Source organism: Mesoplodon mirus (genome assembly GCF_964341445.2).
Source record: "Mesoplodon mirus genome assembly, chromosome: 1".
NCBI classification, from domain to species: domain Eukaryota; kingdom Metazoa; phylum Chordata; class Mammalia; order Artiodactyla; family Ziphiidae; genus Mesoplodon; species Mesoplodon mirus.
Window position 1 is genome coordinate 10327534 of NC_138976.1, and position 27049 is coordinate 10354582.

The window sequence follows — 27049 nt, forward strand, 5'->3', positions numbered from 1 at the left end:
TGAAGAAATCTATGCTTGTGAGCACCATTCTGTAACAGACTGTTAAAAATTAATTTTACTTTGAAACAATTTCATACTTACAGAACAGTTATAATACAAAGAACATCACCCAGAGACCTCAATAAAGTTTCGCCACATGTTGTCAAAATACACTTTAGGGCCAGAGGATCCAGTCCAGGGTCACTTGAACAACAAATATTTACTGAGCACCGGCTACTATTGGACTATATAACCGTCTCCTAACTGGTCTTTCAGCTGCAATCATTGCCTCCTACAGTCTTACACAGCAGCCAGAGTGACCCTTTTAAAATGAGTTAGATCATGTTAGTTCTCTGCTCAAGACTCGGCAATAATTCCCTATTACATCGAAAGTAAAAATCAGTGTTCTTTTCTCTCATCTCCTCTCCTACTCCTCTCACCTTGATCCAACCACACTAATCTTGCCATTTCCCAAAGATTCTAGACATGCTTTTGTCTTAGGGTCTCTGCATCAGCTCCTCTCTATAATTTGTCTCAAGTAACTGCATGGCTAACTCCCCCACCTCCTTGTTGATTCCTAAACATGCATCACTACATCTCCCTTGCTCCGTTTTTTTCCCCCCTAGCACTTACCACTTTTTTAAAAAAATTAATTAATTTATTTTTGGCTGCATTGGGTCTTCTCTGCTGTGCGCAGGCTTTCCCTAGCTGTGGCGAGTGCGGGCTACTCTTCGTTGCAGTGCACGGGCTTCTCATTGCAGTGGCTTCTCTTGTTGCAGAGCACAGGCTCTAGGCGTGCGGGCTTCAGTAGTTGTGGCACATTGGCTCAGTAGTTGTGGCTCGCAGGCTCTAGAGCACAGGCTCAGTAGTTATGGCGCACGGCCTTAGTTGCTCTGCAGCATGTGGAATCTTCCTGGACCAGGGCTCGAACCCGTGTCCCCTGCATTGGCAGGTGGATTCTTAACCACTGTTCCACCAGGGAAGCCCACCACTTTCTCATATACTCTACAGTTATTTACTATATTATTGTTTAATGGTTTATGTTCTGTCTCCTTTACTGGAATATAGCTACAGGTTGAGGAGAGGGATCTTCTTCTATTTTGTTTGCAGAATACACTAAGCACCTACAACTGTACCTGGTATATAGTTAAGTGTTCAATTAATAGCTGTTGAGTGAAGAAATGTTGAAAGTGTACTAAGTACCAGGTCCTGTTCTTGGTACAACAAAAAAACTCTCTGCCCTCATGGGACATGCACTGAAGTAGACTTAAGCCACCCAGACCTATTCCAGTCTTGGCTCCCCTGCCTATACCCTGTGAGATCTGGGCAAGTTACTCAACCTCTCTGAGCCTTCCTTTGCTATCAGTCGTTATGAGGATTAGACAGAAAAACAGCATCTGTATAGTGCCTGGCCTAAGAAGAGCTTTAATATTTGTTTCCTTTCTTTTCAGGCTGGAAAGTTGGTAGCCTGACATCTCTGCCAAGGGTTTAGGCAAGGTTTCTATTAAGGCCTTGGAAAGGTGCAAACAGGTTATTATACGGCCAGGCCTACCCAACTTTTTTTTTTTTGGCCCTACCGTGCAGCATGCGGGATCTTAGTTCCCTGACCAGGGAGGAACCCGTGCCCCCTGCAGTGGAAGCGCATAGTCTTAACCACTGGACCGCCAGGGAAGTCCCCAGGCTTACCCAATTTTTAAGTGAAGATATTCTGGTGAGAGAATGCTTACAAGGGTCGGAGTGAGAAACCAGGGAACGGCTAGTGTCACCTACTTTGCCATTTTGCATCGTAAAAGCCTCGCTGGGTCCCCAGAGGTGAAAGTCTAGAGGAAGGGAAGGGGAGGAAGAGTAGCTGGCCACTATAGAAAACTACAAATCCCAGCACACCCCACGGTAAACAACTACGGGTCTCAGCAGTTTCAGCACCCTGGACCCAGGGGGCTCTGGGGGCCTGCCTCCTGTGTTCCGCGGGAGAGAGCGTGGGGCGTGCCGAAGCAGCGGGGAAAATCGGGTCAAGCTTTACGCCGCTGCGTAGACGCGTCTCACGGGCCGGACGTGACGTAGGGAGGGTTCCGGCTTCGGCCTCCGCCGCTGCCGCCGCTAGCATAGCCGCGGACGCCGCTGCTGCCGTCGGGGCTTGTTATTTCTAAAATGGCGCCCCTGGACTTGGACAAGTATGTGGAGATAGCGCGGCTGTGCAAATACCTGCCGGAGAACGATCTGAAGGTGAGCCTGGCCGGGGCGGGAGCGCTGCTTTCGGGGCTCCCCCCCTTCCGGCAGCGGGGCTCCCGCCGGCCCGCCCTTCCTCTCTCCGCGGGACCCCCGGCGGTGTCCTGTCCCGTCACGGTGGAGGGCCTAACGCGGTGCGAGGCGACTCGTTCCGACTTGGCGTCACGCGGGGAGCGGGGACAGCCCGAGTCCCCCGAATGCCATCCCGATTCCCTCGGCGGGGACCCCAAGGGATGTCGCGGCCTCTGCCTCAGGGTTGCCCGTCCTGGCCTTGGGGCTGCCCCGGGGCTCGAGTCTTCACGGCTTTGCTTACAAGACTCCTCTCCCCTCACCCCGACCCCGGGTCTCGGAGTCTGAGGCGAGCCTCCGCGGGCAGTGGCAGCGGTCATCCCCCCAGAGGCGGTGACAGGAGCGCGGGGAGGCCGGCGTCTGACAGGGGATGCAGCGTGCTCCCGGAACGCGGCCTCAGTGGGTTTAGGTGCCTGAGGAATGGGGATGGGAAGGGGCAGGCGGGGGCCCGAGCGGTCTGGTAGGGTGAGAGAACAAGTCGTCCCTCTGCCCGAGCACTCTCCCAGTTGCTTTTTAGGAGTGTTGGTTTTCTTCTGCTCATTCCAGTGTGAACCCGTTTTCGAGCACGTCTTTGAGCTGTTTTAAGTGGATAAAGTAACAGGCTCTCAATAAACACCAATACGTTTCTGTCCTTTAAGTTGTCCCCGCTCCCCCCCACCCCGCCCCAATCTCTTCTTAGCTCAAGATTTCGTTGTTTTGGTTTTCCAAAGGAAATGAGTCGTTCTTTGTACTGCAGAGTCCTAGCAACAGTAAACCTATGTTTGGGTAAAGGAATGAATGTAAGAATAAAGGAATGTAAGTCTTTGGGATACTGCTTTTTTGACAAGTTTCTATGCGTTTGTTAAAACCAGTGCTTAGGTGACTAGTAGTGTTTAGAGGTTAGTGGTAGTGCCTGTTCTTGTTCAATTAACTTTGATTTGCTGTGTGGTAAGTGGGTAAACTGTTGATAATTTTGAGTTCTTTTTATTCTTTAAGCTGTGGGTTTAAAGTAATTTATTTTTGTCCGTGAGTTTTTTTCTCTTAAGGAAGATACTACTGGTTTTTTCTTTTGCCATCTCTTGGTACAGGGGGTTGATATTTAACATGAGTCAACAGTATGCAAAATGTTAAGGCCACAGGAGCTGTTGTGAATGTAACTAACTTGTATGTTAATTATATGTGCTGTTTGATAGGGGAGTCATTCTTGTCCATTTTCCCCTTTTTAACAGGATAATTTAATTAAAATGGGGACAAAGCTAGTATTAGTAGAAATGAAGCTTTCATGCTCTTGTGACGATAGTTTTGTAGCTTCTTTCTGCATATGGCTTTTTAGGAAACAAGGATTTTTCCTTAAAAAATCGCAACATTGTGACCCAGTTCATTGCAAAACTAAAGTTGGTTTTTGCATGTCAGTGAATTGATGTGGAGTCTTCTGTTCTTTAGGATATGTAAAGCAGTTTTAAGCTTTGTGTTTATAATGAGTAAAATATTGCTTATTATGAAATGTATCTTGATATTGGATATTGAAATGATTTGAAAGACAAATCAGTTGGATTTTCTTTAGACCTCTTAGTTTGATAAACATTAGATTTCCTTCCTAACCTAAGAGAATATAGTTGTTAAACCATTTCATTTCCCTTTGCAACACAATTGGACTGTACTTAGTGTGTATCTGTTTCCTAGTAAATTCCCCCCACCCCCACCCCCCGACCAACTACTAGAAAAAAAAATTCTGAATTTTTCTATATAAGTGGAGGCTTTTCTTCGTTGTCTTGGAATTTTTTTTTTTTTTTTTTGCGGTACGCGGGCCTCTCACTGTTGTGGCCTCTCCCGTTGCGGAGCGCAGGCTCCGGACGCGCAGGCTCAGCGGCCATGGCTCACGGGCCCAGCCGCTCCGTGGCATGTGGGATCTTCCCGGACCGGGTCACGAACCCGCGTACCTTGCATCGGCAGGCAGACTCTCAACCACTGCGCCACCAGGGAAGCCCTGGAAATGTTTTTGTCAGATTAATTTTCTTGTGCTGCATCTCTGGTGTATTTAAAGAAATTTAATTCTGTTTCTCCCTCTTGGCATGAAATGCAAACTAAAATTAGGCAGGCCAAGAAAGTATTCCAGGAGCACTTTTTCTGAGGCTTCAAAGCCAAACTAAAATATTCTATCAAAGGAAGAAAAGAAATCATTGGGGCCACTTAATGATCATTATGGAAAAGATTTGTTCTGGTAGAAAAATAGACCGAAATTTACCTCTGTTTTAAATTGACTGGAAGTTGGAGATACTAAATAAAATAATAAATGCATAGGATGTTCTAGATCTAATCATGATTTCTCTATATCTAAATTGGAAATGGTCAAATCACTAGTCCTGGGTCAAATGTACATAACTGTTTTGAAGGAATAAGGGTGTTATGTGAAGGTGAGTGGACCAAAGCATAACATTTCTTAAAAAAGAGTTCGTGTGATTCTCACCCACTAAAAAAATTTCAGAGAGGATCATAGAAGACACAGATTCCATATCTGACCAAATGTAAGAATGAATGATGAAAGACAGGTTTACTGAATACTTACACTTAAGTATTTTGTCATGGGAGAGGTTCTATAACTTGGAGATTGTCTGATCCCTTCGACAGTTCTTAAAGGTCCCATGTAAGTAAAGAAGTTGCACACTGAGTTGGTGTTCAGTTTTGTTTTCTTTTTTACTGAAGAACTGAAGACAGTTTCCATGGTAGGGGTTGGGAGAATACTAGTGTCCACCTCAGACATGCAACACAGGGAGAAGTAACTACTTCTGTGGATTGATAGTTGCTGTAATCTTTTTTGGAACTCACTTTTATGTTTAGTCTGAGCCATCTCTGTTTTTCATATAAGGCCACTGAGCCATCTCTGTTTCTCATATAAGGCCACTGCTCTGCAAAATTGTACCTCTGTTTGAAATGCCTCCATAAAGCTTCAGAGAATTCTCCCTTGCTTTTTTCTAAGACTTGGTGAAGAGCCTTTTGTACCTCCTTATTCAGCCTCTATCTGATTTTATAGATTCTCATATATGGTAGTCTTGAGCCTTCTAGATTTGAAGCCTGTTAGTCTTGTCACTCACCTTATTGCCTGTCTTACTGATCATTCTGTTTACCTGAGTTGTTTGGTTTTGTATATTATATTTCTTTAGGTATTTCAAGGAAAACTGAACACAGTACAGCAGTTAGGGGCAGACTGTGGCTTTCTATAGGGCTAGAATAGTTTTTTCAGTGTTTTCATTTATAATCTTTCTGAGACCCTTTCTGATAATGCTTGGCATTTTGTCTTTTTGGCTACAGAATCACAGTCTCTTGGGTCTTCTGAAAATAGTCTGTAGCAGCGCTGTCCAATAGAAAATGCTCAGAAATGTGAGCCTCAAATTGTTAAATTTTTTAAAGTAAAAACAAACAGGTGAGGGCTTCCCTGGTGGCGTAGTGGTTGAGAATCTGCCTGCCAATGCAGGGGACACAGGTTCGAGCCCTGGTCTGGGAAGATCCCACATGCCGCAGAGCAACTGGGCCCGTGAGCCACAACTACTGAGCCTGCGCGTCTGGAGCCTATGCTCCGCAACAAGAGAGGCCACGATAGTGAGAGGCCCGCGCACCGCAATGAAGAGTGGCCCCCCGCTTGCCGCAACTAGAGAAAGCCCTCGCACAGAAACGAAGACCCAACACAGCTAAAAATAAATAAATAAATAAATTTATTTTAAAAAAATAGGTGAAATCAATTTTAGTAATATTTTATTTAACCCAATTTCAACATGCAATTAATATAAAATTACTAATATAATACCTTGTCTTTTTTTTGTATTAAGTCTACAAAATGTGATATATGTTTTACATTTACAATACATCCCAGTTTGGATCAGCCACATTTCAGGTGCTCAATAGCTACATGTGGTAGTAGGTTTCCTATGGGACAGTGCACACTTCTAATGACTCCCCAGACCCTTTTCTAGAATTTCAGAGCTGAGAGAGAATCAGAGTTTGCCTAGTTCTGTATTCTTCTCACTTTACTGAGGGGGAACTGAGCTTTGTAGAGTTTATGATCTGCCTGAGGATGTCCAGCTCATCAGTGAATTAAGTTGGAAAGCCTCTTTGTGCAGAGCTCTTTCTGATACAGTTAATAGCCTTTTAGGATGGCAAATAGCATACTTTTCTAAGTATGTCTTCCACTTAATCACCTTTCTTTTTACCTTCCATTCTGAGCCCGTTAGAGTGCTCTCTTCTGACAGTGTGCCTTGTACTTCCCTGCTTCTTTGCTTCTGCTTAGTCTCTTTCTTTTACCTACTTAATACTTATATAGCACAAATATTAAATCATTTAATACTGTGTGAGTTGGGTACTAACATTTGCCCCATTTTACAGACAGGTATCTCAAGCACAGGCAGATTAAGTAACTTTTCAAAGGCATATAGCTAGTAAGTAAGTGAAGGAGCTGCATTCAGACCTAGGCAGTCTGGCTCCAGGGTTCACGTCCATAACTACCACTTATGTTTCCTCTATACAATACCCTTCATGCCCCTTTTCATTTTATTTATTTAGTTATTTATTTTTTGGCCGCGCCAAATGGCTTGTGGAATCTTAGTTCCCCTACCAGGGATTGAACCCGGGCCCACAGCAATGAGAGCACAGAGTCCTAACCACTGGACCACCGGGGAATTCCCCTCCATGCCCTTTTTAGTTCTAGCTCAGTTGTCACTTTCTCCATACAGGGCTCCTGGATTCCACAGTCAGAATTATTAGTAATGGTTAGAATTTACACAGCTGCTTACAGTTTTCAGAGTACCTTCATGTCCACTCTATCACTGTGATAGGCAGAACAAATATCAGGACCTGATAAGGTGTAAGTATTTTTGGCACAGTAAGTCAGCAGAGTATATACCAGAATTTATTTGCTATTTAAAATTTCCATTCTGGAATTCCCTGGTGGTCCAGTGGTTAGGACTCGGTGCTTTCGCTGCCATGGCCCAGGTTCAATATCTGGTCCGGGAACTAAGATCCCGCAAGACGTTTGGCAAGGCCAAAAAATTTTCCATCCTTTCTGTTCTATACTAACCTTTGCCCCGTAGCACTTTTTGTTCCATTTTACTACCACTTGTATTGTTCTGTCTTGTATGATAGTAAATATACCTGTCTCCACCATTAGACTGCAAGCTTCTTGAAGGGCCAGGATCATATCTTGTTTATTTTTGTATTCTCCACAGTCTTAGAACACTGCCTTGTATGTGATAGACACTCAGTTAAGGTATGTGGAATCAAACTGTACTGCTTTACAACAGACATTTCTTTAACTGTCTCCTGTGTCAAGTACTATTCCCTGTGGATGCTAGAGATAGAATTTGGCACTTCCCTCTGTCTTTGAGGGGCTCTCAATATAGTAGGGGAGATAGAGAGGTAAACAAATGATCATTACATAGTTTGGTAGGTGCTAAAATAGAGAGCTGTCCAGCATATCGGAGAACATAGAAGAAGCAGCATCTAACTCTGGAGCCACAGATGGTTTCACAAAGGAGGAGCAATGAGAGGATGAGCGGAGTTTTTTCAGGTAGACAAGACGGGAAGGAAAGAACATGAAGCAGAAGAAATACCATGTGCAATGGTATAGCTTAATCTAAAAGAACATGGCTGGTTAACTTGAAGTAGTTTGGTATGGCTTGAGGTGGTTCAGGGAAGACAGGCAGAGACCAAATCATGGAAGACGAGGCTGATAAACTTGAATTTTTATCTTTGAGATGGTTCATGTATAAACACTTTGAAATGTTTTCATATTTTAGGGAAAAACAAATAAATCATGCTTGGTGATATTTTAAAAAATATGGCTAACTAAAAAGTAGATTCAAAGAAAACTATTAGAGAGATACACTGTTGTATGTAGTAGGAATATGACAAAATCATAAAGATGATATCTGAATGGAGTTTGGGAAACACTATCGTAGACAGAGGAGTGTCCTTGAGAGGTTTTTAAGGGGGACAGTGACAGGTTTTAGGAATTTTCTAGCAGCATTATGGACCTTGGATTGGAATGGGACAAAAATGTCATAGGAGCAGTAGACCAGATGACATGAAAGCTTTTGAAGTGAGCCAGTGACAAGTGGTTGTGTGTTTAAGAGGAAATGAAGATGGTATAATAGGACCTGTTGACAGATTATGTCTAGGTTTGAGAGAGAGAGAGAAGAGTTGAGTGTAATCTCTTAGTTTCTGGCATGGATTACTTAGTAAATACTAATAACTAGACTAAGGCATTACAGGGGAGTTTGGTTTGGGCCAGACTGAATTTGAGATGCTGCCAAGTCAAGACACTGAGGCAGAAATGTTCAGAAGACTGTTGGATAAACAGATCTGTTGGGTAACAAATATTTATTGATTACCAAATGTGCTCCAGACACTGTTCTAATAGTGTTAAACTCAGGAGAACGGTCTAGACCAGTGGTTCTCAGCTGGGGGTGATTTTGCCCCCTGAGCGGATATTTGGCGATGTCTGGAGACACTTGTAGGTTTTCACAGCTATCTAGGGGGTGTAGAGGCCAGATGTTGATGAACATCATACAGTGCACAGGACAGCAGCCCCCACAACGGAGAGTTGTCGGTAGCGCCAGGGCTCAGAAACTCTGGTTTTTATTGAAGGTACAGATATTTCCTTCTGTATTGTTAGCGTGTGAATATCATTGTCATCTTGGATTCCTGCTCCCACTCTTCATTCCCAGTGATTTGTGTTATAGTAGAGACTCTATTCAAAGGCTGTGTAGAATATAATCTTAGATAGATTTTTATTTCTTAAGATAAGAGATTTTATAAATACCAGTATGTAAAAGTAAATAAAGGAAATAGTATGTTTCAGATAACAAGATCAGCTAAACGAAGAATTACAGAAATTCAAAACCCAGTGTATTTGAGGGGCAAGAGAGAACAGGGAGACAGGAGCAGAGAATAGAGTGGATCTGTAAACAAGTATCTTGAGGAAAATGTAGAGAAGGGAAATAGGGTCTCCTAAGAATGGGTCCATGAACCTCTACTTTTTCAAGGATTAGGAATTAATTAGGCACCGTGGGGAGAAATGGGTGTAGTTTGCCCTAAATTTGGGATAAGATTGAGAATCTTGCCTGAGTGACTGCTTTGAGGCAGAAAGAGACACAAACCGTGCTTCCTACAAATCAAGCTGCAAAAAGAAGCTGTGAAGGGCTTTGGAGGAGCTTGTCCCATGGCAAGACTGGGCTCTGAGAGTCCACTGTGTGTGTAGTTGGCTGACATATGTAGAGTTTGTACTGAAATTTCATAGACTTCTTTTTTTTTTTTTTTTTTTTGCTGTACTCGGGCCTCTCACTGTCGCGGCCTCTCCTGTTGCGGAGCACAGGCTTCGAACGCGCAGGCTCAACAGCCATGGCTCACGGGCCCAGCCACTCCGCGGCATGTGGGATCTTCCCAGACCGGGGCACGAACCCGTGTCCCCTGCATCGGCAGGCGGACTCTCAACCACTGCGCCACCAGGGAAGCCCATAGACTTCTTATTTTTATCTGTTTCTTGACATGAATTCTTGACATGAATTAAGCTGCTGCTGAACTGGAGCGATGAGAGGCAGTGGCTTTGGCTTAGAGGCTTAGTGCTCTAAGTCCTCTGTTGGGACTGCAGAAGTGACAGTTATAGGAGGCAGCTGTTAACTTTACTCAACTTAGGGTGCCTGGCCTCGGGTTGAAGATGTTGCCTAAGTAGTTTACATGGTTTGCTAGGCACTCACTGGCTTTTAGTAGGGTTTCACAGTGATGTTCTTTAGCTAATGGTCTCCTGTTACTTTCAGATCAGCACTGGGGGTTTGGGCCAGTCACCATAAGTGACTTGCAGTTCAGGAGGCATTATGGGCCAGGAGAGCCAGTCATATGTGGGTGCAAATTCTGCAGCATTCAAAATGGGAACTATAGAGTCCCTCACGAATCTGTGCTGTGATTAGTTTCAGAATGTTAAATGATAACTCACTTTGTTCTAAAAAGGATATAGAGTGGTTTACAAAGAAGCATTCAATATAGCAAGATAAATTATATTCAGAATAAGTAAGAAAAATGAGACAAAAAGAAAATAAAGATAGGAAACCAAGATGGAGCCAATAGGAAAAATAAGAATAGTACATATAAAATAAAAGCTATGATGACTGGGTTACTTCCTTGAGATTAGGCCTTAAGCTTTCTAGGAGCCTACAGAAAGATGTAAACTGATCAATTAAAAATTTACAGAGTCTTTAAGATGATAAAAATAAGCTTCTCAGGGAAATCACATCTATCCCTGATGGAAGAAACAAAGAGACATTCCTCTCCCGTCCTCCTTGAAGGCAACTATTTAATCACAGCATCCTATGCACCTTGTTTATAGTCCACGCAGTGACAAGCTCTGTAAGAGGACTGTTTCCTATAATGTCCTTTACTACAGGTTGATAGTATGACATTAAAGTGCAATTTGGGAAAAAGCAATTGGGAAAGGAGTGCAGTGTAATGCAGGGTGGGGACAGCCCTCTCTAGAGGACAGTCTGGCTTAATTCATGGTGGAGTTTATAGTAGGTTGGTTTGTTTGGGTAACATACTAATAATTGATCTTTAAAGGGGTGTACACCAAATTTGGTGGAGCCCCCAAATTTACAAGAGTGGGCAGGAGGAGAGATCAACATTATACGCTTATGTCAGAGAATATATTAGGTATGGGCCCTGACCTTCACTGATGGAAGTTAGGCCTGTTCTTAAAAGATGTGCAGTCTGAAAGAGTGTGGGTGGGACAAGTGCCTGAGAACATGCAGGCCTCCTGGCAACAAACAGAAAACTCTGCCCACTCCTGGACAAATTACAGCAAAGCACTTCTGCAGATACCTTGGTGGAATTCTCTTTGAGGAGGTTTGGTGAGTGTACCTGAAAAAAATCGCAAATATTAATTGAGCAAGGCATTATACCTAAGAAAGGTGGGTAAGGTCCTGAGATAGGTACTTTAAAACATCACTATTTTGTTTTATTTTAAAAATTGTGTAGTTACAGAAAGTACATTTAAAAGTATACATTGCTGCTCTATGAGGCTAATCTAAAAAAAGTAGTGCTCTTTTTTCTGGCTGACTGAGAAGGGAGGTGGTAATGAAAGACTATAAAAAAATACAGGACAATCATGGCATATTTGTCCTTTGGAACTACCCTTAAGCTAGATGGAAGTGAGTTAGGGTGAAAAAAAATGCAAATAGTAATTGTAAACTTTGGGAGCTAATTACTATACAAATAATAAATTATATATCACAGGTCTAATGGATTATAATAGAAAGAGGATGTTGTACAACACTGATCTTTTGAAATTGATTGGGAGGACAGCTACCTCTATCCACAAGGAGTAGATTTGAGTGGTTATGGTCAACGTGGTAATTATTATTTTTAAAGAGGTAATATATATTATTAATTTAAAAATAACAGTTTTATGAGATATAATTCACATATCATAAAATTAATTTTTAAAGTGTATAATTCAGTGGGGTTTTTTCCCCAGTGGGTTTTAATATATTTACAGAGTTGTGTAACCATTGCCATAATCAATGTTAGAACATTTTTATCATCCCAAAGAGAAACTATACCCATTAACAGAAACTCCCCATTACCCCTTACCTCAAAGTCCAGCCCTAAGCAACCATTAATCTATTTTATATCTTCATGGATTTGCCTATTCCAGGCATTTCAGATAAATTGAGTCATATATTGAGTAGGCTAAAAAGTTCCTTCGGGTTTTTCCATAAGGTTTTATGTAACTTTTTGGCCAACTCAATATATATATATATATATTTTAAAATAAATTTATTTGTTTATTTGTTTGTTTATTTATTTATTTTTGGCTGCGTTGGGTCTTCATTGCTGCGTGCAGGCTCTCTCCAGCTATGGCGAGGGGGGCCACTCCTCGCTGTGGTGCGTGGGCTTCACATTGCAGTGCTTGTTGCAGAGCACGGGCTCCAGGCGCACAGGCCCCAGCGGCTGTGGCACACAGGCTCAGCAGTTGGGGCTCGCAGACTCCAGAGCGCATGCTCAGTAGTTGTGGCGCATGGGCTTAGTTGCTCTATGGCATGTGGGATCGGGACCAGGGCTCGAACCCGTGTCCCCTGCACTGGCAGGCGGATTCTTCACCACTGAGCCACAAGGGAAGCCCCCTCCATCAGTATTGAACATAGCTGATTCCTCCTCTTTTGAAACATTTTCTTCACCGGACTTCCATAACACCACGCTCTCATGGTTTCCTTTGTACCTTATCAAGCAGTCCCTTTTGCTGGTTCCTCCTTCTGTCCCTAACTTCTGTGTGAAGTATTAAGACTCGTTTTTGTAACTTATCCTTTTCTCTATTTGTAAGCAGCCACTTTAGTTGTCTCTTCTAAGTCTCATGACTTGAAATATATATTCCCTGACAATCTCCAAATTGGTCTCTCTAGCCTGGATCCTTTTCCTTGAATTCAGGACTCACTCGGTCAGCTGTTTACAGTACATCTTAGGCACTTTGAAGTCTGATAGGCATTGCAGACTTAGTGTGTCAAAATCAAATTCTTACAGCCAAATAATGGAAACAACCCAAATGTCCAGCAACTGACGAATGGGTAAGCAAAATGTGGTAAATACATACAATGGAATATTATTCAACTATAAAGAAGAACAAACAAATCATGTATGTTACAATGTGGATGAACTTTAAAAACATATGTTAAGTGAAAGAAGCCAGTTACAAAAGACCCCACTTCTAGGTGTCCAGAATGAACAAATCCATAGACACTGCAGACTAGTGATTGCCTAGGGCTGTGGGGTGGGGTTGTGGGAGGTGGGAGATGAGTGCTAATGAGTATACAGTTTCTTTTTGGGGTGATGAGAATGTTCTAAAATTGATTATGGTGATGGTTGCCCAACAGTGAACATGCTGAAAACCATTGAATTTTATGCATTAAAGGGGTGAATTTTACGATGTCTGAATTACATCTCAATGAAGTTGTTAAAAAAGCCCCACAAATTCCTGGTTCCCCGTCCCCCAAACAAAACCCAAACAAATCAAAACAATCTACTACTCATGAAAAAATAATTGAGAAACACTGGGCTTATTAAAATTAAAAACTTTGCTCTGCATGGGAATTCCCTGGTGGCGCAGTGGTTGAGAGTCCGCCTGCCGATGCAGGGGATACGGGTTCGTGCCCCGGTCTGGGAGGATCCCATATGCCGCGGAGCGGCTGGGCCCGTGAGCCATGGCCGCTGGGCCTGCGCATCCGGAGCCTGTGCTCCGCAACGGGAGAGGCCACAACAATGAGAGGCCCGCGTACCGCAAAAAGAAAAAAAAAAAAACAAAAAAAAAAACAAAAAAAAACTTTGCTCTGCATGGGAATTCCCTGGTGGTCCAGTGGTTAGGATTTCACGCTGTCACTGCTGAGGGCCCAGGTTCGATCCCTGGTCAGGGAACTAAAATCCCACAAGCCACGTGGCCAAAAAAAATTTTAAAAAACAAACAAAAACGTTGCTCTGCAAAGGACACTTTCAAGAGAATGAGAAGGCAAGCCACAGACTGGGAGAAAATATTTGTGAAAGACATGTCTGATAAGGGACTTTTATCCAGAATAAACAAAACACTCTTAAAACTCAGCAGTAGGAAAACAAACAACCCTATTAAAAATGGGCCAAGGGCTTCCCTGGTGGCGCAGTGGTTGAGAATCCACCTGCCGATGCAGGGGACACGGGTTCGTGCCCCGGTCCGGGAAGACCCCACATGCCGCGGAGCGGCTAGGCCTGTGAGCCATGGCCGCTGGGCCTGCGTGTTCGGAGCCTGTGCTCCGCAATGGGAGAGGCCACAGCAGTGAGAGGCCCGCGTAATGCAAAAAAAAAAAAAGGGGGGGGCCAAAGGGGCTTCCCTGGTGGCTCAGTGGTTAAGAATCCGCCTGCCAATGTAGGAGACACAGGTTCGAGCCCTGGTCCAGGAAGATCCCACATGCCGCAGAGCAGCTAAGCCCGTGTGCCACAACTACTGAGCCTGCACTCTAGAGCCCGCATGCCACAACTACTGAGTCCATGTGCTGCAGCTACTGAAGCCTGCATGCCTAGAGCCCATGCTCTGCAACAAGAGAAGCCACCACAATGAGAAGCTGCGCACTGCAACGAAGAGTAGCCCCTACTCACCGCAACTAGAGAAAACCCATGCGCAGCAACGAAGACCCAATGCAGCCAAAAAAAAAAAAAGGGCCGAAGACTTGAACAGATACCTCAGCAAAGAAGATACGTAGATGACAAATAAGCCTATGAAAAGGTGCTCCATATCATATGTCATTAGGGAGATGCAAGTTAAAACAAGGTGGGAATTCCCCAGCGGTCCAGTGGTTAGGACTCTTGCTTGCTTTCACTGCCGAGGGCCCAGGTTCAATCCCTGGTCAGGGAACTGAGATCCCACAGTCCGCGTGGTACGGCCAAAAACAAAACAAAACAACAACAACAAGGCAGTACCACTACACACCTATTAGAATGGCCAGAATCCAAAACACTGACAGCACCAAACACTGGCACAACTGTAGAGCAGCGGAAACTCCCACTCATTGTTGATGAGGATGCAGACTAGTACAGTCACTTTGGAAAGTCATTTAGCAGTTTCTTACCAAACTAAATACCCTTACCATATGATGTAGCAGTCATGCTCCTTGGTGTTTATCCAAATGAGTTGAAAACTTAACATCCACTGTAAAACCTATACACATGATCATGGCAGCATTATTCATAATTGCCAAAATTTGAAAGCAACCAAGATGTCCTTCAGTAGACAAATGGTTAAATAAACTGGTACATTGAGATAATGGAATATTATTCAGCGCTAAAAAGAAATGAGCTATCAAGCCATGGAGAGACATGAAGGAAGCTTAAGTGCGTATTACTACGTGAAAGAAGCCAACCTGAAAAGACAACATACGTATGATTCCAACTATATGACATTCTAGAAAAGGCAAAACTATGGTGATAGTAAAAAGATCAGTGGTTTCCATCCTTTCCCCATACCTTGCCCGACACATCTCTTAAATCTGGATGTCATCTGTATCCTTTATCACATCCTTTAGTAAACTGGTAAATGCAAGTGTTTCCCTGAGTTCAGTGAGCTGCTCTAGCAAATTATTCAAACCTAAGGGGGAGGTCTTTGGAACCTCTGATCTATAGCTGGTTGGTTAGAAGCGCAGGTGATAACCTGGGCTTCCAACTGGTGTCTGAAGTGTGTGTGTATATTGGCAGGGGAGTTGGGAGGGGGCAGTGTTGTGGGACTGAGCCCTTAACCTGTGGAATCTGACACTATCTCTGGTAGATAATGTCAGAATTGAGTTAAATTGTAGGATACCCCGCTGGTGTTGCAGAGAATTGCATATTGTAGGGAGAAAAAACCTCCATACATTTGGTGACCAGGAGTGTCAAAACTGTGAGTGTTCTGTGTGACTAGTAAGGGAGACACATAGGAAAGAAGCACAAAGTAGGGAAGAACTGAGTTTTTCCCGACATAGGAAGGAAAAAGCTGAGGTTTTTTGTTTTTGTTTTTTTTAAACAAATGCAAAGTGGAACTGAAGGAACCTTAGAGACCATCGTTCATGATAAACTTAAGGCTCTGAGTTCAGAAACATTGTTTCACTCACCAGTATCTGTTCCTTTTACAAATAATGGATGGATTATATATCTGGACCAAGGATTGTTTATTGAAGCATCTGAGGGTTGTAGGAAATTCAGCACAGAAGGAGCTCGCTACTCAGGGCCAGAAGGACTCCAGGCCAGAAGGATGATCTTGCCTTTGAGGTGCTCTTTGAAGATGAAGAACTTATCCTACGAATAAGAGCAAACCTTTTTATTTTGAAAATGTTTTAAACACCTTGATTTACCCTCATTTTTTGGGGGGTGGACTTTTTCTTGCTCTTCCTCCCCCCTCCCATTGTGAGTTCTCTCCTATGCTTGCCTCTGTGTTGTAGCTATAACTGTTAAAGTGTCTCTCATATATTTAAGTAAATTGTAGCATTTAGATTCCTTAATTGATGTTTAAAATCATTTCATTATGCTTGTGTAGTTTAATTTGTCCTTTCTTGGCAGATCTTCATAAAATCTAGTAGGGCCTCTGACTGTAGTATTAACTGGTCTCAGATGGAAGGAATATTCCCCCCAAGTTCTTTTTTTTTTTTTTTTTTAATATTTATTTTGGCTGTGCCAGGTCTCAGTTGCAGCACGCTGGATCTTCGTTGCGGCATGCGGACTTCTTAGTTGTGCCATGTGAACTCTTAGTTGCGGCATGCAAACTCTTGGTTGTGGCATGCACGTGGGATCTAGTTCCATGACCAGGGGTCACACCCGGAACCTCCTGCATTGGGAGCATGGAGTCTTACCCACTGGACCACCAGGGAAGTCCCTAGAGTTCTTTTTTTTTTAAATTAATTAATTAATTAATTTTTGGCTGTGTTGGGTCTCCGTTGCTGCATGCAGGCTTTCTCTAGTTGCGGCGAGCAGGGGCTACTCTTCGTTGTGGCACGCGGGCTTCTCATGGCAGTGGCTTCTCTTGTTGTGGAGCATGGGCTCTAGGCGCGCAGGCTTCAGTAGTTGTGGCACGCGGGCTCAGTAGTTGTGCCTCGTGGGCTCTAGAGCGCAGGCTCAGTAGTTGTGGTGCACGGGCTTAGTTGCTCTGTGGCATGTGGGATCTTCCCGGACCAGGGTTCGAACCCGTGTCCCCTGCATTGGCAGGCAGATTCTTTTTTTTTTTTGCGGTACGCGGGCCTCTCACTGTTGTGGCCTCTCCCGTTGTGGAGCACAGGCTCCGGACGCGCAGGCTCAGCGGCCGTGGCTCATGGGCCCAGCCGCTCCGCGGCATGTGGGATCCTCCCGGACCGGGGCACGAACCCGTGTCCCCTGCATCGGCAGGCGGACTCTCAACCACTGCGCCACCAGGGAAGCCCCAGATTCTTTATTTATATTTATTTTTGGCCACATTCAGTCTCCGTTGCTGCGTGAGGGCTTTCTCTACTTGTGGCGAGCAAGGGCTACTCTTTGTTGCAGTGCATGGGCTTCTCATTGCAGTGGCTTCTCGTTGAGGAACACAGGCTCTAGGCGCGTGGGCTTCAGCAGTTGTGGCACGTGGGCTCTAGAGTACAGGCTCAGTAGTTGTGGCGCACAGGCTTAGTTGCTCCACGGCATGTGGGATCTTCCCGGACCAGGGCTCGAACCCGTATCTGCTGCATTGGCAGGCAGATTCTTAACCACTGCGCCACCAGGGAAGTTCCCCTAGAGTTCTTTTTAAAAGGTAGAGTGACTCTTAAATTTTAGATTTACATTTTGCGATTAATTTTGTTAACGTTTCTATTTTGAGATAATTATAGATTTATATGCAACTGTAAGAAATAATACCAAGTGATCCCATGTACCGTTTACCCAGTTTTCTCTAGTAGTAACGTCTTGTGGAACAAATACCACAACCAGGTTATTGACATTGATACACTCCACGATCTTGTTCATAATTCTCCAGTTTTACTTGTACTCATTTGTGTGTATATTTAGTTCTATGCAGTATTGTTATATCTGTAGTCTCATGTATCTAATACCACATTCATGATACAGACAGTTCCATCACCCCCAAGGAGTCCACATGTTGTCCTTTTTATAACCATACACATTTCCCTCCTGCTGCCCCTACCTCCTAGACCTTTGGCAATCACTAATCTGGTCTCCATTTCTATAAATTTTTTATTTCAATAATGTTATATAAATGGAATCATACAGTATATAACCTTTTGGGATAGGGTTTTTTTTTCTCCCCACTCAGCATAAATCCCTTGAAATTTATACAGATTGTCATGTGTCAATAGTTTGTTTTTTATTGCTGAATAGTATTCCATGGTGTGAATGTACCATACTTTATTCACTGTTGAAGGGCAACTGATTTATTTCTAGTTTTTGGCTCTTATGAATTAAGCTTCTATGGACCTTTGTGTACAGGTTTTTATGTGATTATAAATTTTCTTTGCCAAGAGTGCAGTTGCTGGGTCATATTTGGTAAGTGCGTGGTTTGCAATGTACTTTAAAAATTAGCAGATAAGGGCTTCCCTGGCGGCGCAGTGGTTGAGCATCCACCTGCCGATGCAGGGGACATGGGTTCGCGCCCCAGTCCGGAAGGATCCCACATGCCGCGGAGCGGCTGGACCCGTGAGCCATGGCCGCTGAGCCTGCACGTCCGGAGCCTGTGCTCTGCAACGGGAGAGGCCACAACAGTGAGAGGCCCGCATACCGCAAAAAAAAAAAAAAAAAAAAAAAAAAGCAGATTAAAACCTTTTCCTGTTAAAATTATTGACTTTTACTTTTTTTTTGTTGAAAAACATCATTTTACAGTTCCTTGCAGAGCTCTCTGTCTTCTAGAACCTATTACCTGTATAGCCTGGGAGTTTGCATCTTGGAATAGGCATTGTGAGAGGAAGGTAAAAGCTGACAGAAATCGAATCCCAGAATCATCATAGTTTCCTTTCCTGTGAAACAATACATGGATTAGTTCTTGTCTTTTTTGCATTTGGTCTTCAGTTTTAATATTGTAATAAAAGGTTGCATTTTATTTTCTCTTCTTACAGCGGCTATGTGACTATGTTTGTGACCTCCTCTTGGAAGAGTCAAATGTCCAGCCAGTATCAACACCAGTAACAGTGTGTGGAGACATACATGGACAGGTAAAATTTCATGAGGAGATTTTTAGCTTTTGTACTGTCTGTCCATAGTCCATGTCTGTTTCCAGTTGTGCTGCAAAATATTAAAAAAAAAAAAAAAGCTGGTGGTTGGCTAGGGTGCCTCAGTCTGTGTGACATTAATGATTCCTGGTTACTGTTAAAGTGAATAAAAGCAGTGGTCAAATTACTCATGGACTTTGTTGAAATCATACTTAGAAAGTGAAAAGTGAAGCATTATTGCTCTGTGGACAGGGGGAGATAATAAGATACAAATGTGCGCTGCTCATAGTTATTATGATTGATAGCAGATGCTTTGGTGTTAGGCACTAATTTTCTATTCATTCTGTTCATTTCTGTTCTGTTCACTTAGTGTCATATTTTATTGAAAATTTATCATTTCTTTAGTGGGAATGAGAATAGCAGCAGTTCAGAAAGATAAAATTATTGGTGCATGATTTTACAGCAAGTCAGTGCTAGAATGGGATGAGAAAGACAGTTCATTTTTTCATCTGCTGGGGTTTTATGTGTTTGTTTTTAAGAGTTTCAGAGCATTGACAGGAGGGGTACACCTCATCTTTAGACTCTTACTGTCAGTGTTTAGCCTAGTTAGAAAACTGTATTTGTAGTTTTTTCTTTTTTACTGGGAAATGAAAGCTGAACAGAACACTCATAGACTGCTCTGTGCATGCAGTGGAATTGGGGCTATAAGACATAATATTTGTGAACAACATAGTATTTATGAATTCCTACAGGACCTTAACTATGACTGCCTAAAGGAGCAGAAATGTGTGTAGCTTGGTGGTGATTGAGGGCTGCTCCATGAGTAAAGTTCTATTTTTTTTTTCTTTTAATTTGGCTGCCCTGGGTCTCCGTTGCGGCGCGCAGGCCCTTCGTTGCCGGCTTCTCTCTAGTTGCGGCACTAGGGCTCTTAGAGTGCGCAGGCTCAGTAGTTGCGGCATCCAGGCTTAGTTGCCCTGTGGCATGTGGTATCTTAGTTCCCTGACCAGGGATCGAACTCGCGTCCCCTGCACTGGAAGGCGGACTCTCAGTCACTGGACCAGCAGGGAAGTCCCATAAAGTTCCATTTTGACTACTTAGCTCTTTTCTTTTTGGTTTTTCAGTCTGTTCTCTGGATGTGTGAGGTTATAATAAATGACATCTGCATGTTATCAGCTTCTAAATAGAGGCCCCCACTATGTCATATTTAATCTGTTAAAATTCTAGTTCTCTAAAGTAGACCTTAGGAGTTCTTCTTAATTTCCATGTAACTTCTCTCCAAAAGTATAATAAATATTTGTATTTTGCTAACATAAAGGATATTAATATAAGCAGTGCCTTAACATATTTCTAAAAGCTGGAATAAACCAAGTAATGCTTTCCCTTGATTATAATATTAAAATTGAGGGGTTACCTGTGTTTATTGGCCGCAGCACGAGGCTTGTGGGATCTTAGTTCCCGACCAGGGATCGAACCTGTGCCCTTGGCAGTGAAAGTGCAGAGTCCTGGGCTTCCCTGGTGGCGCAGTGGTTGAGAGTCCGCCTGCCGATGCAGGAGACATGGGTTCGTGCCCCAGTCCGGGAAGATCCCACATGCCGTGGAGCGGCTGGGCCCGTGGGCCATGGCCGCTGAGCCTGCGCATCCGGAACCTGTGCTCCGCAGCGGGAGAGGCCACAACAGTGAGAGACCCATGTACCGCAAAAAAAAAAAAAAAAGAAAGTGCAGAGTCCTAACTACTGAACTGCCAGGGAATTCCCCAAGACTTTTCAATAATATGAATTATAGTCATAATCAGAGGTCAGGAAGTTAGACACAACTTCCAACTGCTAAAATTAATTCAGATAATAAATTTGCACTTCTACTGATAGATTATATATACCTTCAGTCAAATGTACAATTCTTGCTTTCATTTATCTTGTGTTTTGACATTAATAATGTACTTTTTCACATATTGCATGTCAATTTTTTTTAAGGTTCCTATGAGGTAGGATTTTGTAGAGAAGGAAACTGAGTTGAAAGATTGAGGAATTAACCCCAATTCGCACAGCTACTAAGGGACAGAGCTGAGATTTGAAACTCATTTGGGTGCCCAATGGCCCATATTATTTATTTATTTATTTTTTGGCTGCACGGCTTGTGGGATCTCACTTCCCTGACCAGGGATTGAACCTGGGCCACATCAGTGAAAGCCTGGAATCCTAACCACTAGGCCCCCAGGGAACTCCCAGCCCATGTTATTTTAAGACTACTACCAAATTGAGCCGTGTTTCTCTTGTACTTGACCCTTTAAAACAATTGCTCATCAAAAGCATGGGACTTGAGGAGCTTCTAAATGTCTGCAGACTAGTCAAATGTAAGGTGTATCTTTTGGAACTTGTACAGTTGTCTTCCCCTTGGGCTAGTTTTGGAATTGCAGGATTGGTTTATGAGTATAAATAAACTCATAAGAAATGTTGACAAGCATACAGTTGCTGAGAAGCATTGAAACAGCATAATCTAGTGAGGAGATTGCAGACTTCATTGTCAGACAGAGCTTGGTTTAAGTTAAGTCCTGCTTGGGTACATAACAGCTGTTTAAGAAGCCATTTCAGCTAGCTCTTCAGTTCTTTAAATATGGCCTGTGGACCCTTCATCATCTATAAGATGGCACAAAATCAACTGAGGGTAAAACTGTTGGTGCCTCAGCATGAATCAAGGGAGTGTCATCAGCCTATGCTGGTTGTCATTGTATTCTTCACCAGCATGCATGCATGTACAGTAAAATAAAATGCCAGTATCACTTAAGAATGTCCTGGATGAAGCAGTAATATTAATTGGCACTCTTGACCCCTTAGTAGATACATCTTTTGAGTAGTCCCTGTGATGAAAGAGGAAGTATGCATAAAGCACATCTGCTGCATATCAAAGAAAAATGGTTTGCTCAAAAGAAAAGTACTTGTGCAGTTCTTTGCATCTCCTGCTGAAATAGCCTCTTTTTTTAAATGGAACACTGTTTTTACTTGAGAGAATGAATGACAAACTACAGGTATTTGGCAACTGTTTTGCAAAAGTGAACGAAGTGAGCCAGTCACTTCAAGGAAAACAATTGACGTTATTTGTTGCTGATGACAGAATTTGAGTTTTCAAGTGAAATATTGGAATTTTAGAAAATTTGAGTTTACCACCATGAGGCTACTAGCTTCTGATACTTAAAAGACTTTTCTGATGAGGTGAGTGATTAAATTAACAAATATTTTTTTGATGATGTATAAAGAAATGTCATTTCCATTTTCCAAATAACCAGTGTGTTACCCACTCAAAGTGTTAGACCAACTTATCTAACAGAGTTTGAGAAGAGACCAGTTGTCAAGTTTTGATGTATTAAAAGAAGAATATGCACCATTATCTCTAAAGGTTATTAAAATTTTCCTCCCTTTTGTAACACATACCTGTATGAAGGTATGTGTTACACTTTAAATTTCTAATATGGTTAATACTGATTCATATAACATATAAACAAAAGCTTTTTGGGGACCTGTAATTTTTAAGACTATGAGTGCGTCCTGAAACCAGAAAGTTTAAACACTGCTGAGTTAGCCAACTCTTTCCTTGCCTCTAATAATGGAATAAAACCCACTTCTCAGGATTGGTTTTGTTTTAAAATGAGAACATTTACAGAGTGTGTGTGATATGAAAAACATACAATAGATGGTAGAAATTATTTGTGAAATAATGAGATGGGCTTCCAGTAATGTGTGACAAGGTTAATTGTCTGCATATGTTTTCAGTAAATATTTATTATATTAAAGAATTTTGGAAAAAACTACCAGTATGGAGTAGGAACAGGGGGTCCCCAAAGCAGAATTTTTGATCATCCATTAAATATATATAAGTTAAATGGAAACTTACAAAGCTTTTATTCAAGAATGTGTTCCTACAGACATCAGTAGTAAAGTCTAAGGACACTTACTCTTTCACCACACTTTTATAGAAGCAATTGTTTCATAAAACTTTTTAATGTTTCCTTCCTGACTTTGAGTGTGTACATACTCAATTTTTACATAACAAAATTGTATAGTTATATTAGAGGTATAATTTTGTGTTCCCTTCTTTTCCCTAGTCATTTTCCCAGTTTGCTACATAGTTTCCATTATAATCATGATTTATGACTGCCTAAGGTCCAGGTCTTTGAATTGGTAGATTATACTTTATTAACATTCCCTTACGTTAGTCACAAAGGTTGTTTCTTCTGTTATTAGAAATGATGCTATGATGCATTTTCTTTATGTTATACAGCTTTTTTTTTTTTTTTTTTTTTGCCTTTAGGATATAGTCACAGAAGAGGAGTTACTAGGCCAAAGTAACACAGACACATATATGTATGTGTATATATATACACTGAAAGTGTATTTAGATATATATACTTACTTTTCACTGCTCATATTGTGTGTGATTTTACTTATACATATCTGATATATGATATACATACACACATCATATATATATCTGTGTGGTGGGAAGTGAGAAGTATATTCCTTCAAAGGAAGGGATTCCACTTAGTAGAAATGGACAGCATATATTTTGAATAAATAATAGTCTACCAGTTGACTGAGACTGAATTTGTTTCATTTGTTTGCTTGCTAATTTTAAGAAGATAGGAAAATTTTACTTTAAACTTTCTAAAGTTTTTTTTTTAAGCAAGTGACAACTCTTCAGACTTACGAAACATTGTTACAAAGGGTAATAATTTATTTCAGTAGTTAATCTTTAAATTTCAGTTTTGTTCACTATGACTAAGATTTCTGTACTGTTTTAAGTGTTAGAAATTTAAGTAGTAATACTACTTTCAAGTGTAAAAGATAGATGTGAAGGAAATTATTGGTTGTAGTTGGTATGGTATATTATAGTCAGTTCCTTTAATCTAAAATCCTTTGTCAGAAAAACTGTGACTTCAGGAAGTAGGATTAGGATAATCGAGTTGACTGAAGTTATCAAACGCACATTTTTGTCAGTTAAATTTTCAGTCAAGTAGAATATGATGAAATATACTATTCTTTTTCTACTGATTATTGAGAAGACTCTCCACAGCTGTAGAAGCTGAGGGTACACATCTTCCAAAGTAGAGTGTAAGAAGGTAGGTTGATCTGCTCTTTACGACACTATGAAGTGTCATGTAAATTCATTCTTTGAAAGAAATTCTTATCCACTTGTTTCCTTATCTTTTGTCTCTTTAAGATAGATGCAAGGGGCTTCCCTGGTGGCGCAGTGGTTGGGAGTCTGCCTGCTGATGCAGGGGACGCGGGTTCATGCCCCAGTCCGGGAAGATCCCACATGCCATGGAGCGGCTGGGCCCGTGAGCCATGGCGGCTGGGCCTGCGCATCCAGAGCCTGTGCTCCACAACAGGAGAGGCCACAACAGTGAGAGGCCCACATACCGCAAACAAAACAAAACAAACAAACAAACAAAACAAAACAAAACAAAAGATAGATGCTGAAGGTGGGGCAAGGTGATTGGGTTAGCTTATTGACAGGTAACTGATAAATGATTTCAAATTCTCAAGTGATAGATGGGGAGAAGCATGAAAGAAATTTGAAAGGGGGTTGCCTATAGCATTAATGACTTAGGAATGACTTTAGTGATATCTGAGCTTCATTTTAGTGCTTTTTTTTTTTTTTTAAGGCTTGGGAGCTGTGTGCTTGGCAGTTTAGTTTGCACTTTATTTCTTTGTATAAATGTAAATATTTGAAGTCCTCTTAATTAACTGCTTCTTTACACAGTTTGGCCTCAGTTGTATTATTTTACTCCTTCACAGGAATTTGTAATCAGCATATATTGCCTTTCTTTTATAGTTTTATGACCTTTGTGAACTATTCAGAACTGGAGGTCAGGTTCCTGACACAAACTACATATTTATGGTATGTAAACACCAGTGATATCAAGTACTTATTTTAAATGGAAGGGATCTGACTTACTACATGTAAATTATATAATAATTTCGTTGCCATGTGACAATCACTATTTAAATATATGAAAAGGTGATTCTATGCTTTTCTACATTTTGCTGTGTCCTCTAGTTGAGAATAATTGCTTTTGTAAACTGCTGTATACACCGGACTGGGTTGTAGCCCTCAGTAATGGTTAGGCCAAAAAATAGCCCAGAACCACAGGTTTAAGGCATAAATCTTCAGTTTACTGTTATTTTATCAGATTTTTTTTGAGCATTCATTTTCACCTGTTATTAATCTGTGGATTGATTAATATACACATAAACACATTTGCTGTTAAGGTAGATATTTGCTTACTTTCTTTCTGTAATATAATGTTACTGTTGAACTTTTTCTGAGTCCTTCTGTTATTTTCCTTCCTTCTGAAAACTTCTGGGTCACTTTTCTAATCTTTTAGCTGTTTTCCTATTGGTCTAATATTGGCCCAAGTAAAACATAAATGGGAAGTGTAAATAGTATATCCTCATATGCAGTTGTTAAATACAAAGCTAAATGTAGGATACTGTTATAATTATGGTAATTGCTTTTATAAAAAAACTATTTTCTTCAAGTTGACAGCTCTTTTGATACAGTTAAAAAGATTTTTGAAATTCATTTAAAGTTTTTTGATTCACACATGATCTTTTAGAAACATTTATTAATGTAGCTAACAGAGAATTGAAAAAATGGTGGTTTTGCGGGGAAAATCCTTGAGAGAATTGCACAGCAGGTTCCTGTAGGCTCCTGTAGCATAAGACTAGCACAAACATTTAGTAGGAACAGCTTATTTATTTCCATTTGAATTTTTTGTTAAAACCCAATTTCCAAATAATTCAATGTGTAACTCTTCATTTTTGTTATTTTGGGCTGTGTCTCTTGAGTTTGTGCCCTTTGGTATAATTTTTAAAAAATATTGTTGCTATTGTATTGTTTGTAACTGTAAATTTTTACTTTACAGGGTGATTTTGTAGACAGAGGTTACTATAGTTTGGAGACCTTCACTTACCTTCTTGCACTAAAGGCTAAATGGCCTGATCGTATTACACTTTTGCGAGGAAATCATGAGAGTAGACAGATTACACAGGTGTATGGATTTTATGGTAAGACCTTCTATTTCTCTGATTCTGAATATTGATTTACCTTCCTCTTTGGGAAAAAAAGCCACACAAGTCATACATGTGCTTTTCATAATAAAGTTAGAAAATACAGATAATCTTTTTCCACTTTCTCACCTTTAACTCCTTTTCTTCCCTCAGTCAGTTGAAAATCTGACTGTTGATATGTAGAGAGAACCATTCTTTTTTTTTAATTGAAGTATAGTTGATTTACAATATTATATTAGTTTCAGATGTACAACATAGTGATTCAATATTTTTACAGATTATACTCCTTTTAAAGTTATTATAAAATCTTAGCTATATTCCCTGTGTTGTACAGTATATCCTTGTAGCTTATTATTTTATACATAGTAGTCTGAGAGAACCATTTTTAACATTTTGGTGTATGTCTTTCTAGATCAGTGCCTCAAAGTGTAGTCCTCAGTTTATCTCACTGGAATCATTTGGGATGCTTGTTAAAAATGTAGATTGCTAGGCGCCATTTTTGGGGTGGGACCTTAGTATCTGCTGAAAGGGAATGTTTTGCACACTCAGTTTGAGAACCTGTTCTATATATATGTATGTGTGTGTGTGTTTATACATATGTATGTACACACACCCCAAGCTAAAATGGGATCATACTTGTTTTTTAATATTGTGATCAGCCTTTTCACTTCACTGATGTTATTTTATAGCTGCACTGTATTATACTGTATGGATGTACTGTAAATCTGTGTGCTTTCTCCAGAGAATACTAGGACCTCAGGTCATAAATAGAATGCATCCATTAAAAGCAAAATAGCTACTTCTATAACATTTTTATATGGTTGAAAGTTTTTCAAAATGAAGTTAGGAAGCTCTTTGAAGAAGGTAGATAGCAGAACTGTAGAGATTATTATTATTATCTATCTATCTATTTATTTATTTTTGGCTGCATTGGGTCTTCGTTGCTGTGCGCGGGCTTTCTCTAGTTGCGGCGAGCGAGGGCTATTCTTCATTGCCGTGCGCGGGCTTCTCATTGCAGTGGCTTCTCTTGTTGTGGAGCAC

The 27049-nt window shown here is 41.4% G+C and overlaps 1 protein-coding gene across 1 annotated transcript in view; it reads left to right on the forward strand.

Annotated features, from left to right (window-relative positions):
* Positions 1–2004: 2004 nt before the first annotated feature.
* Positions 2005–27049, forward strand: part of PPP6C (protein phosphatase 6 catalytic subunit) — a 29467-nt gene continuing 4422 nt past the window's right edge. Inside the window, exons 1-4 of the mRNA XM_082617801.1 lie at positions 2005–2202; positions 18852–18947; positions 24771–24836; positions 25864–26005. Of these exons, the coding sequence (XP_082473927.1) occupies positions 2128–2202; positions 18852–18947; positions 24771–24836; positions 25864–26005 (379 nt within the window). The 5' untranslated portion in view covers positions 2005–2127. The remainder of the gene's footprint in view (positions 2203–18851; positions 18948–24770; positions 24837–25863; positions 26006–27049) is intronic.